Source organism: Vitis vinifera, chromosome 1 (assembly GCF_030704535.1).
Source record: "Vitis vinifera cultivar Pinot Noir 40024 chromosome 1, ASM3070453v1".
Lineage (NCBI taxonomy): Eukaryota > Viridiplantae > Streptophyta > Magnoliopsida > Vitales > Vitaceae > Vitis > Vitis vinifera.
Window position 1 is genome coordinate 1016786 of NC_081805.1, and position 12540 is coordinate 1029325.

The 12540-nt window shown below is 26.1% G+C and overlaps 1 protein-coding gene across 1 annotated transcript; it reads left to right on the forward strand.

The window, feature by feature from the left end:
* Nucleotides 1-1926: 1926 nt before the first annotated feature.
* Nucleotides 1927-4084, forward strand: LOC100260989 (transcription factor MYB114). The gene is made up of 3 exons (XM_002275668.4): nt 1927-2222; nt 2347-2476; nt 3673-4084. Exons 1-3 carry the CDS (start codon nt 2105-2107, stop codon nt 3941-3943), a joined length of 519 nt encoding a protein of 172 aa, XP_002275704.1. The 5' UTR covers nt 1927-2104; the 3' UTR covers nt 3944-4084.
* Nucleotides 4085-12540: the final 8456 nt, after the last annotated feature.

Genomic DNA, 12540 nt, shown 5'->3' on the forward strand with positions numbered 1-12540 from the left:
AATTATTCATTTGTAATTTCAATGAACGTTTTTAATATTTTTAAAATGTGGGTCTAGCTCTAATGACAAAATGGTCATGTAACGACTTGCTCTCAATCATATAAATATTGTTCGTTTTAGATCCAAAGGGACCCTCGCGGCCTTAAAATGAGTTTACAGGATTAAGAGAAGTTTATACTTATAGAGCGTCAGGAACTTTCCTTCCTATTCAATATGGGGTATGTCACAAACATCCTCATGCAGATACAATGAGGACGTTGTGTCCCATAGGATTGTGAGGCCAAACAGACGAACACCCCTACGGGACCAAACAAACTCCCACACCGAGATCAAAGATCGGTTTTGATATCAATTATAACGACTCACTTCTAATCGTATAGATATTGTTCGTTTTTTACTCAAAGGAATCCTCACAGCTTTAAAATACATTTATAAGGTTAAAAAAAGTACATACTTATATAACGTCCCCCCATGTGTAGGTTCATCCTCACTCCATCATTTATTGTTGTTTTCCATGGTATTTCTGAGAATTTCACTGACCATCTTGAGGCCTATCCTTACTTCACATTTTCATTGTACTACCATAAGGGTAACACCACTGCATTAATATAGAAGCTGTTATTTTCTAACATAGAACAGTACATGACACTTATTCTTTACCATATTTTTGTTTTGTTTTCTCTCCATATTTACTTGAGATATTTTATTTAAGATAAAGAAAATAAAAAACAGATTTAAAATAAATAAATTATTTTTAAAAAATAAATAATTTTAAATTATATAAATTTTTATCTAATTTTAATAATATTTGATTTTGTTTTGATAATTTTTATTATAAAATCAAACACGAGAAAACCAATAGTTAACCGACTATAATGACATTCGGTTTATAATAGTATGATTTTTATATAAAATTAACAGTTTTAATTACACGTACATGCCCTGTTTCTTTCAATGTAGAAACTAGAAAGTAATACAAAACACATGCATGGAACAGGGTGAGTCTGAAAAGGCCGATTCAAGTGTCGCTATTGGCTCATCACGGGCACCGTACGTTCTGAGTCAGTGGGCTTCATACCACAGAAAATAAATATAATATTAATAATGATAATAAAAAAAAAGGGCACATGTAGCACATGGCCAGCGGGAACCGTGGGATCGATAATGAAAGTCGTGCCGGACCGTGCCGGGCCGTCCGGTCTGGCCATGTCTATCGTCATCTGCTGATTCTGCTGCATCTTTGGGAGGAGATTTAATCCTGACATGGTGGACTAGCCATTTTGAAACTTTGCCTACTGAAATTAAAATCTTTTTTCTTGTCAAATAAAAAAATTAAATCATTTAAAAGATTTTAAGATTTTATATACCATTTTGTAGCTTAACAGAAACTGATCATAATTATAACTTCAGATAATTATAACTTCAGAAGGTAAGAGAAAAAATATATATACATATATGTTGGTGGATGGGTTTAAAAAAATAAAAAATATACATAAATCCCTTATAGATAATTAAAATTGTATATACTATCGTGTTAAAAGTAGTATGGTGTAAATTACAAGATAATATATGTTGGATTATTATCTTAGATTAAAAGTACATATATAAAACGATAAATATTTTTTAATCATATTATATGCATTAAAATGCAAAAAGAATAATTAATTTCTCATTTTATATGTATATAGGGTCAAAGGGTGATGAATTGTGGGAGAATATGATTTGGACTTGGGTGGTAAGACTTGCTGGTAAGAGCACAGTAGAGATGATGATAGCTGCGAGATCCTGAAACTGAGGCTTTCCCACCGTTGATTTGCATTGTCCTTGCATGCTAATTTCTCGATTCCTCAACTAACTTTTTCTAGCTTTGTTTTAATATATATATATATATATTCTTTTTCTTTTTCGAATTCACAGTGTGGGGACTGAGAGGAGAGTCAATGGAGAAATACCCGGACATTCACCCAATCAAGAAAACAAATATCTCTGTCACAGTCAGCATTTGTAAATATATGGTAGTGGTAATGGATACCCGTATTGTTTTGTGATTGAAGATCAGAGAGAGAGAGAGGGAGAGAGAGAGAGCAGGCCCTAAAGGAAGACGATGGGTTGTCCAACTGCACTTAGAAAGGGGTGTTGGACACAAGAAGAAGACAGCTTACTCAGGAAATATGTTAAGGAGTTTGGAGAAGAGAACTGGAAGCACATCGCTGCAAAATCAGGCATGTTAATATTGTTACCCACATGTTATAAATCTTGGCTTTCCAATATTCATTAATTATGATCATCAGGGTTTCTCTCCTTTTTCTCATATTACAACATGAATACTGCCTTTGATTTGGGTAGGGCTTCGCCGGTGTCGCAAGAGTTGCAGGTTAAGATGGTTGAATTATCTTCGACCTAATATCAAGCGCGGCAACTTTGGGGCTGATGAGGATGATCTGATCATGAGACTACATCGACTCTTGGGCAACAGGCATGTAGATTGATCAAGCATCTCCCTTCTTCCATGATCTTCTCTGAGTTTTGGTGTAGCAGTTTGGAGGATATCCATCTCAAACCCTAATATTATATTGAAAAGAAAGCAAGAACATGAGAGTCAATTTTGAAGCCATAGCCTTGATAGATAGTAAGACCAAAGGCAAAGATTGATCAAATGAAATCTTTTACACCAAAAGATTTTTTTTTTTTTTTTCCTCTAGCTACCTTAATTGTTTTATTTTTCATCCAAATCTTGTACATATGTTTAATCAAATTTATCTTCTAGCTAAATACTTATAAGGATGTAATAAAAGGATTTAACATATGATATCAAACTATAAAAATGAAGTGTAAAAACTTAGACTACAACATCATGCATGAAAGATATCCAAGTGCTTTAGGGTAATCATGTTAGTTAAAATAGAGATATATCTTCATGAGGTTCCAAGTTTGCTGGCAGGTTAACACAGAGATCTTGACATACTTTCAAGCTTTCTTATTATCTTTGGTTTAAAGAAGAGCAAAAATCTTTCTTGAGGGTGAGCAAGTTAGGGTTTCTACAAATTTTCAAGCTTTCTTGAATTTTGTTTTTGGGTGAAATAATGACATGATCCTAATCATCTTATAAGTTTTCTTGAGATTTTTTTAGCTTAATTCGACAAGAAGAATGGACACCAGAACAATGGTTTTTACAGTTGGTGTTGTTTAATTCAGAGATAAAAATTAGCTAAATAAAATTTTTGATAATTTCTCATCTTTCCTATAACAATTTTCAATCCTTTGAATGGAGATAGGGTTTGATATTTCGAGAACTAAGAGAAAGACATAACCATAGCTTTGGAGTTCTTGGTTTTTTTCACTATTTTTTTTTTCATTTGTTAAAGGAAAAAAACAAACAAAACAATAAGTGCGAACAAGTTAACAACATATCTTAATCTTCTTGTAAGTTCCCTTGAAGCGAGCTTAATTTCCATAGAGTTATGACTTGCATTAGAAATTTTTTTCCCCAACTTGTAGGTCTTATTTTCTTCTGAAGTTTTGTATTAGAAAATTTTTTCCCCAACTTTTAAGTCTTATTTTCTTGTGAAGATTTTTTGTGTGTGTATATATATATATATATATACACTTCTGCATGGGATGGTATATATAGGGTGAAAAGATTCTAACAGGTTGTTGGGTACTGTTGAACAGATGGAGTATGATTGCAGGAAGGATTCCAGGGAGAACACCAAATGAAATAAAGAACTACTGGAAATCTTACTTGAGCAAGAAGATAGCATCAGAGACAAACAAAAATTCAGTACCAGTGAAGCATAGGACTCAGAGCTCAGCCATGGATGCTGAGAGAATGGGATCAGCTTCAGAGCGAAAACAAGGAAAAGAGGAAGAGGAAGATACTGTAGCATTCTGGAGGAGACTGCTGTCAGAGGCAGAATACAAGGAAAAGTTTGTTTGGCAGTGAAGGAGAGGAGATGGAGTTGGAGCTGGAGCTGGAGCTTGAAGAAGATGATGTATGTATAACATGTGGGAAGCATGACATGGACGTTATTGTAGAAATTGTTGCTTAAATAATTGAAGTGATTCTTGCATTCCAAGCATCCAAGTACAACTGTTTTGGTTTCTCAGTTACCCAAGTTTTTTATTTTTGTGGATGCTCTGGATGGCTTGTGACTTGTCATTAAATAATTGAACTCTTTTTCCTCTTTTCTCTAAAACTGCTCCAAATCTAGCTATAACATTTGTATATTTCTTCTTTGACAAGAAAACATTGAAGCTGGTTTAGATCTTCAAGGATTTCGAGGGAAAGTAGGTGAGAAGGAACGTACTAAGAAAAATAAAATAAAACTAAAAACTAGAGTAAAGTACAACTATGTCTTGGACAAAGACGAAAATATCTAAACATATCATGTATCGAAGAAAGTAGATATGATATACAAGTAAGATGTATCGTTTGATAGAAATATTGATAAATATCAATGATATATAGGTAATCACGAATATATCGATGATACAAATAAAATATCACCCTAAATGAGAAAAAATAAATTTCGGAAATATATTGGTGAAAAATCGTTAAAAAATTAAATTATTATAAATAAGTTAATTTTATTTATCTTATAATTTATTTTGTACACTAATTAAATATAAAACGAATATAAAATCATAAATAAAATTATCTATATTTTTAAATAAAATTATTTTATATTAAAATGTACCAATATTTTTAAATAAAAATCATAAATATATTTAAATCACAGTACATTTGCAATAATTTAGTTTTAAATTAATAATTTTATTTTATTTTGATATTCAAATGTAATAATAGTATATTGAGAATAAATTAACTTAATACATTTTTAAATTAGTATAGCATAGAATTTAAATTAGTATATTTTTATAATTAATTAATATATTTTCAATTGTGGTAAGTAAATTAACTTAACATAGTAATATATTTTAGTCACATAATTAGTATATTTGTAATAATTTAATTAACTTAATATAATAATATATTTGAATCACATAATTAGTATATTTATAATAATTTAACTTCATAATGAATGTACATATATAAAATTCACATTTCTTATCAATTGACACTATATAATTAAATTTAATATTACAAATCATATCATACATATATCAATTTCTTCAATAAAACAACTTTAAAATATATATTATACTTTTAATTTCATTTTTAAGAATCTTTCTTATATTTTCATAAGTTTTAATCAATTTTTGGTTTATCAATATTTTATGTCAAAATATCCGTCGATATTCCCCAATATATTTGTAAAATTCAAGTGCAGATATATTCGTGATTATCGATATTTTCATCCTTGGTCTTAAAAAATGTTTTCCAAAATACTTTTAAACAATAGTTTTTGAAAATAAATTTAAATTTTTTTTAAAATTTTTTTTATAGAACAAAAGTTTATTGAAATCCGAAAATATTTTTGACATGTTTCATATATTTTAAAATATGTTTCAAAAATAATTTTTATACAAAATGCTTTGTTTTTAATCATAAATTAAAACAACCTTAAAAAACTAAATAAAAACAACTAAAAAAAATATTATATGATAATACTCTACTTATTGTTTGTAAGAATAAAATGTTGTTTTTATTTCTTGATTATCCAATAAGTTTTCCTTTTTTTTTTTTTTGGAAAACAAAAAAAAAAAAGAACTGTTTTAAAAAATAGTTACCACTAATTAATAATTTTCTCTCATATGCTTTCTCAAATATATTTTTTTTCCTTTTTCTTCTTAGGCTCAGAATAAATAATTTGAAAATATATGATTTTTTAATTAATTACTATTGCATCTGATTTTCTTTTATACAATATGAGATGATAAATCAAATAAAAAAAATTGAATCTAGATTTTTTTTTTCTCTTTTTTTTCTTTTTCTTAGTGCATTTTGTGATTTAAGTGAAGTCTAATAATAGATTTGGATCATGAGAAGAGTACAAGGCAGGAAAGAGAAAGATCAAAAAATCCAAATTCTCTTACATAACTAATTTATATATTGTGAAAAATAGAAACAAGGTAATTACCACGCATTTAAAAAAAAAACATATAGCTTTTCAAGCTCATCTAAGAGATGATAGTAAATAAGATTTTAATATCATATTAATAAATTCATCTAAATATTTAAGCTACGAAGAACTGAGTTTATATCATCTATCAAACTCAGTTAGGTTTGAACCCATTGTTATTTCTCTTTTTTTTTCTTTTTTTTTCCTTTATTAAGTTAAGATACATCTATCGACCTTTTTATTTGAAATATTTTTAATGAAAGTGTTTTCTTTTAACATACTTTTAAAAGTATCATCTATTAGTTCTTTAAAAAAAATTATAAATAATTTTTTTAACACTATAAATAAATTTTCAGATTTTTTAAAATATTTTATTAATTTTATTAAACATCATTTCTTTTTACAAAAACGTTTTTTAGATTAAAAGTGCTTTTTGAAATCACTGTCAAACATGCTTCTAACTTCATATTAAAATATGTAAATTACTGTGACATAGACATTAACCTTGAAATTAATACTGAAAAGTTTTTAAATTGAAATCAACTATAATATATATTATTAAAAAATTAAGCTTAATTTTACATAAAACTGGAGGATAAGTCTAGATTTTTGGAAGGATTCAAGAAACGACAAAGTACGTTGAAAAGGCCGCAGAAGATCTGGAATTAGATTTATTTATTTATTTTTATTTTTATTTTTTGCAACGAAATCACGTGTTTGGCCGAGGTGCTGTCTTCTTTTGTTTACCGTACTGCTTTGACAAATCTTGTGCTTTTTCAGCGTTTCCGCCCTGTGGCTCTGCTTTGAAAGACATCTGTTCTTTTTAAAAATCCATTTATTCATTATTATAATTAAATTTGTTTATCATTGAATTGAATATAACAGCTTGTTTGATAGTGTGAATTAAAAATAGTTTTATATTTTTAGAAATAGAAAATTATTTTTAAATTTTTTTAACATTATTCGGTGATTATTTTTTAAGAATAATTTTTTAAAAACAAAGTGAAAATAGGGAACAGTTTTTAAATAACAAGTAACAATTATTTTAATCAATTTTTAAAAATAGAAAAAAAATATGAGTTAGTTTAATAGTATTTTTTGAAACTTTGTTTTAAAAACTATTTAGTATCATAATCATTTGGAACGATTAAAAAAAAAAAAAGAGTAAAAACCTGTTTGATAGTGATTTTTGGAAACACTTTTAATATTTTTAATATTTGAAATTTTTTATTATTCAAGTGTTTAAATGGTTAAAAGTGTTTTTTATAATCACTATCAAACACATTTTAAGTGTTTGTTTGACAACAATTTTAGAAAACATTTATAATTTTTGTAATACTTAAAAGATAAAATTTTTCATATTGAAAATACTAAAAACACTTCATATAATCACTATCAAACACACTTTAAGAGTGCATTTGATAATGATTTTTAGAAGTATTTCTAATATTTAAAAAATAAAAATTTTCAAATGTTAAAAAGACCAAAAGCACTTCTCAAAATCATTATCAAACACATTTTAAGGATCGAATTTCGGAGTGATTCTAACAATCATTTATAATATTTTTAATATTTAAATGATAAAAATTTCAAGTATTATAAATATTAAAAACGTTGCATAGAATTATTGTCAAACGAACTATAAAATTATATTTGAAAATATTTATACATAAAATGTTTTTAGTATAAATGTTTTAGAACAATCGTCTATAAAGAAAAAGAAAAGTGATTTTTAGACACAAAGGTCAATTACTTTAGAAAAAAAAAAGTGTGAAGTTCTTAGCAAAATAATACAAAATGTTAGGACTATTTGACAATATTTTAAAAATACATATAGAACAATCAAATTTTTTTTATAAAAATGATTTATCTTCGTAACAAATTCTTTAAAAAAAAATTTCTTTTTATTAAAAAATTATCAAAATAAAAAATAATTAAAAAAAATGGTTTTCAAACGTACATTTACTTTTTAATTCTTTTATTACATTTTTATTATTTTATTAAAAGAAAAAAAATTATTTATATTATCATCATTTATTATTTATTGTTAGGAAGGAGGGTGAAAAAAGATGTAAAAAGTAATAAATAGTATATTAAAGAGCAAGAAAAATAGATCAAAGAGAGAGAGAGGGAAAATAAAAAAAAGAAAAGAAATAATTCACATCTTATCAGCTTCTATGAAGGTGGGAGGTTTGTTGTCCTATCTATATTTGACAACACCCATATGGAAAAAAAATAAAAAAATAAACTATTATTTCTCAACAATTATTGAAAAAAGAAAAATAGCAATTGTTATTTATTTTTATCAAACACTATTTTTAATAATTTTTTTTAAAAAAAAACATGATTAAATAGGACTTGCTATTTGATGGCAAAATTCTTCCATCTATACTTTCAAAACCAAAAAAATAAAAATAAAAAAAAATTCCAAAACTGAAAATTAGAAAAATCAACATGCTGCCTCAAACTTCAAAGTTGCTTTCTTCTTCTTTATTTTTTTGACCCGTGTTCTCATTAATGACATAGAGACAATGATTGGTTGTGTAGTAGCAAGTTACTGATAAGTGTACTGTGTATCCTATCAAACTTTTAATTTGAAATAATTAATATTATAGTTAGATGGATATACGATATTAAAAAAGATTAAGATTTAAATTTTAAAAATAAAATTTATGATAATTTTACTTGATATCATAAAATAAATGATTCGTATAATAAAATTATCAATTCATTATAATGTTAATTTGAGAGTTATTTGAAAAAAAATAAATATAGAGAATGATTAAAAATAAAATATTATTTATAAAAATGAAATTTAAATAATATTTAAAAATATAGAAAATAAGATAAAAATATCGTTAAATTTTAAATAAAATTTCATTTTATAAAATATTAGGGAGTAATTTTTAGGACATCCTTTTTCAACCTACCTATGGGTTGTTTTGGGATACATGTGAGGTAAGACGAGTCACGACTAGATTTGAAAGCAAAAGAAATACATGAAGTCGTTATTGTTGCTGTGATCAAAGAAGTAGTACCAAATATGCTTCTAGAAAGATCAGAAGTAGTGGATAAATTAGGAATACAGAAACAAAAACAGCGATTAAAGCAGAGAATGCGATTGCATTATAAGATCGCAATTGAACAAATCGAGCAAGTTAGAATTGACGTAACATGAAACCTATTAGACCGCGCAGCAGGGTCACATGTTTCCTTGAAGGGTTTTGTTTGTTAAACCGATTGGACAAAGACATTTGAAGGTTGTGGTACGAGTAGCTACACCACTTGGTATAGAAAAGGGAAAAAGGTAGTGTGGTACGAGTACTTACCCTACTAATTTGAGATCACTTTGAAAGACAAAAATAGTGAGAAATCGTGTCCTCCCCTGATCATTCACATGGGTTGTTTCTTTCTTAGTCTAAAAAGTCATCATTTGTGGCTATCGCTTTGAAATCCTAATAATCATAAATAATAACTTAAAATCATCTTTTTTATTGTGTTTTTATAATTTTTTTAGAACCATAATTTACTATAACTGATTTTTCCTTTTATAATTAAAAAATTAGAGACATAAGTTCAAATCACATTTAATAAGCAAAAACTTACGACCATGATCATTGACTTTAATTTTTATATAAAAATATAAAATTTTAAAATAATATAGATAATAAAATAATATGAAAAAATATTTTTTTTAATTTATATGTAATAAAATTTATAAAACAAATAAATATTTTATTTATTATAAATATATAAAATTTTATGGGAGTGCGTGTAAGTAAAATTATTTTCTTAAAATTTCAAATAGAATTTTAAAAAATAAAAATAAAAAGAATAATTTTAAAATAACAGTCATTATAAAAAAAATTTTAAAACTATAATTAGTAATTATGATTTTAAAAATAAAAAAATATAAATGTAATCATGTGTAGCCATAATTATTAATTGTGATTTTATATTTATTAGAATTTAAAATAATATTTGGGAGGACTATTTTTTTTTTTTCAAAGTATTATTTTGGTCTTAAAGTTTTTTATTTTTTTTAAAAAGTATTATTTAGGCCTTAAAGTCTAAGAATTTTCCTTTATTGACTAGCTGTGGTGTTTGCGAGGAGTCAAATACAAATCATGGTTGCGAATCCAAGAAAAACGTGCAGCAAAACATTAATTAACTAGAGCACCAAAAACATGGAAGAGCGTTTACTAGGAACAAGAACACAAAAGGAATATTTTGATTTTTTTTATTTATTAAAAATTTGTAGAAAGTAGGTGATGAATAGAAAAAAAATTATTTAAAATCCGAAAGTAAATTATGTTTAGTATTAAGTTTAAAAATAAAGACCAATTAAGTAATACATGATATAAATATAAGGGGCACATTTTCCATAGACATTTAAAAAGTATATATCGCATGGTAGTGTAGTTGAAGTCGAACCAAGTTTATTAGATTTTTAAAAGATGTGCATGGAAAGGGTGGCAGAGTAAGTGGGGCTTCCAGATACCCGTGTGCCATGGCCGTATGGCCCCATGGTCCCATTTGAAGTTTGAATATGAAAGGCTGCTAATTCAGATTGTGAATCCATGAAAAGGGTGCAGTAATTGATTAGGGCCGCTACGAGTCAAAGAGGGCCCGCTTCTGACAACAACAGGGAACATAAAAAAATTTTAAAAAAGTGGGGGGGAGGGAGGGGGGAATCTTTGTGCCGGATTTCATACCTATCCAACTTTTAGGAAGGGGAGGGGGGGGGGGGGGGGGGGGAAGGATTCATACCTATCCAACTTTAATTTAAATATTCAAAATATATGGACAAAATTTGGGATAATGAAATGTTATTTTTCATTTTTTCTTATTTATTTTAATGCTTTTTATTATATATTTAAAAAATTCATCATAATTGTTGTTTTAAAAAGATGGTGTAAAGGGTGGAAAAATAAGGGTTTGTTTGCTTCCTATTTTTAAGAATTGTTTTTTGTTATTGAAAATAAAAAACACAAAAAGCTTATTTAGAAAAGACGGTGTGTTTTTATTTTTTGTATTTTATGTGTTCTCAAAAATTATTTTTTTTGAAAATAATAAAAAGATGTTTTATTATTTTTTCACTGTTCAAATAATAGATTGTTTTTCGTGTTTTCTTTTCATTCTTTTTGTGTTTTTTTAGTTGTTTTTTGTGTTTCTACAAAGGTAAAACTTCATTCAACCACCACATCCTTACCTGCAAATCTTTTCTTCTTTCTTAAATTATTGAAATTAATAGACTTACACATGAAGACAAGGTCATTATTTATTTAAGAAAATTATAACTGGTGTAAAAATTTCAAAATGGAGTATTTTTTTAATTTAAATTAATTGTGCATATGAAAATTATTTATATATTTATAATATCAAGTTACTGGAAAAAAAACTTTATTAATTAAAAAAAATAACTTTCAAGCATGTTTTTTTGTTTTACTTATTCTAAAAAACTTTTTTATTAACACCAAACATGTTTTTTTTTTTTAGAACAAAAACTGTATTTCAGAATTCAGTTCTAAACACAATTTTTTTTTCTTCTGAAAACACAAAAAAATGTTCTTAAAAACTGTTTTCAAAAACTATTTTTCAGAACAGTTTTCAAAAACAACAACCAAATAGGCCCTAAGGTTCTTTTTTATAACTTTTTTTAAAAATAGTTTTGGGAAGTAGTTTTTAAAAACTATTTTTTAATATTTTATATTACCAAAGTTTTCGGGAATTTTTAACCTATTTTTAAATATGTTTTAAAAATGATTTTTACATTTAATGTTTCATTTTTAATTATTGTATATGTTTGTATAATTATTTTTTAAAATAACCTTTAGAAAATAAGTGAAGATAATTGAAAACACTTAAAAAATGTTTTCTAAAAACACCATATTTTCTATTTTTAAGAATAGAAAATAAAAAACAATTTTCTAATTACCAAATATGTTTTTCTGCTTTTTTGTTGTAGAGAATATAAAACCATTTTTAAAAATAGTTAACAAACAAACCATAAGGGTTTGGGCATTATTTTAATTTTTTTCATAAACTTTTAATTTGTTAAAATTGATCTATTTGTAATTTTTGGTAAAATATTGCTTGAAAAAATTGTCATACATCTAAGAATATTTTGAACTGTTGAATGAAATTTTATGAATTTATTTTGTACCTTTCATGCAATTATTCTTGTAATTTGAGCAAGAAAATTACAAAATAATTTTGGGGAAAATTAGGAAATAACCCCTATTGATTTTTTGTGCAAAATTTAGTGAAATTGGTGATGGATCTATAAGGACAAGAGATGACTTGGGCCTTAGTTCTTTGGATCTCGTTACTAATGAATTTGCTAATTTTATTAAAGATTTGTGCGTCAAAATTCAAGGTTATTTTTGTGCATTATCTAGAGAAATGTTGTTGTTGACCTAAATAGAGGAGAAAAATTGAATGATGATTATTATGTTATATAGCATCATAAGATCCATATCTCTTTGATGAGCAGGAGGTTTTAATTTTTTATTTT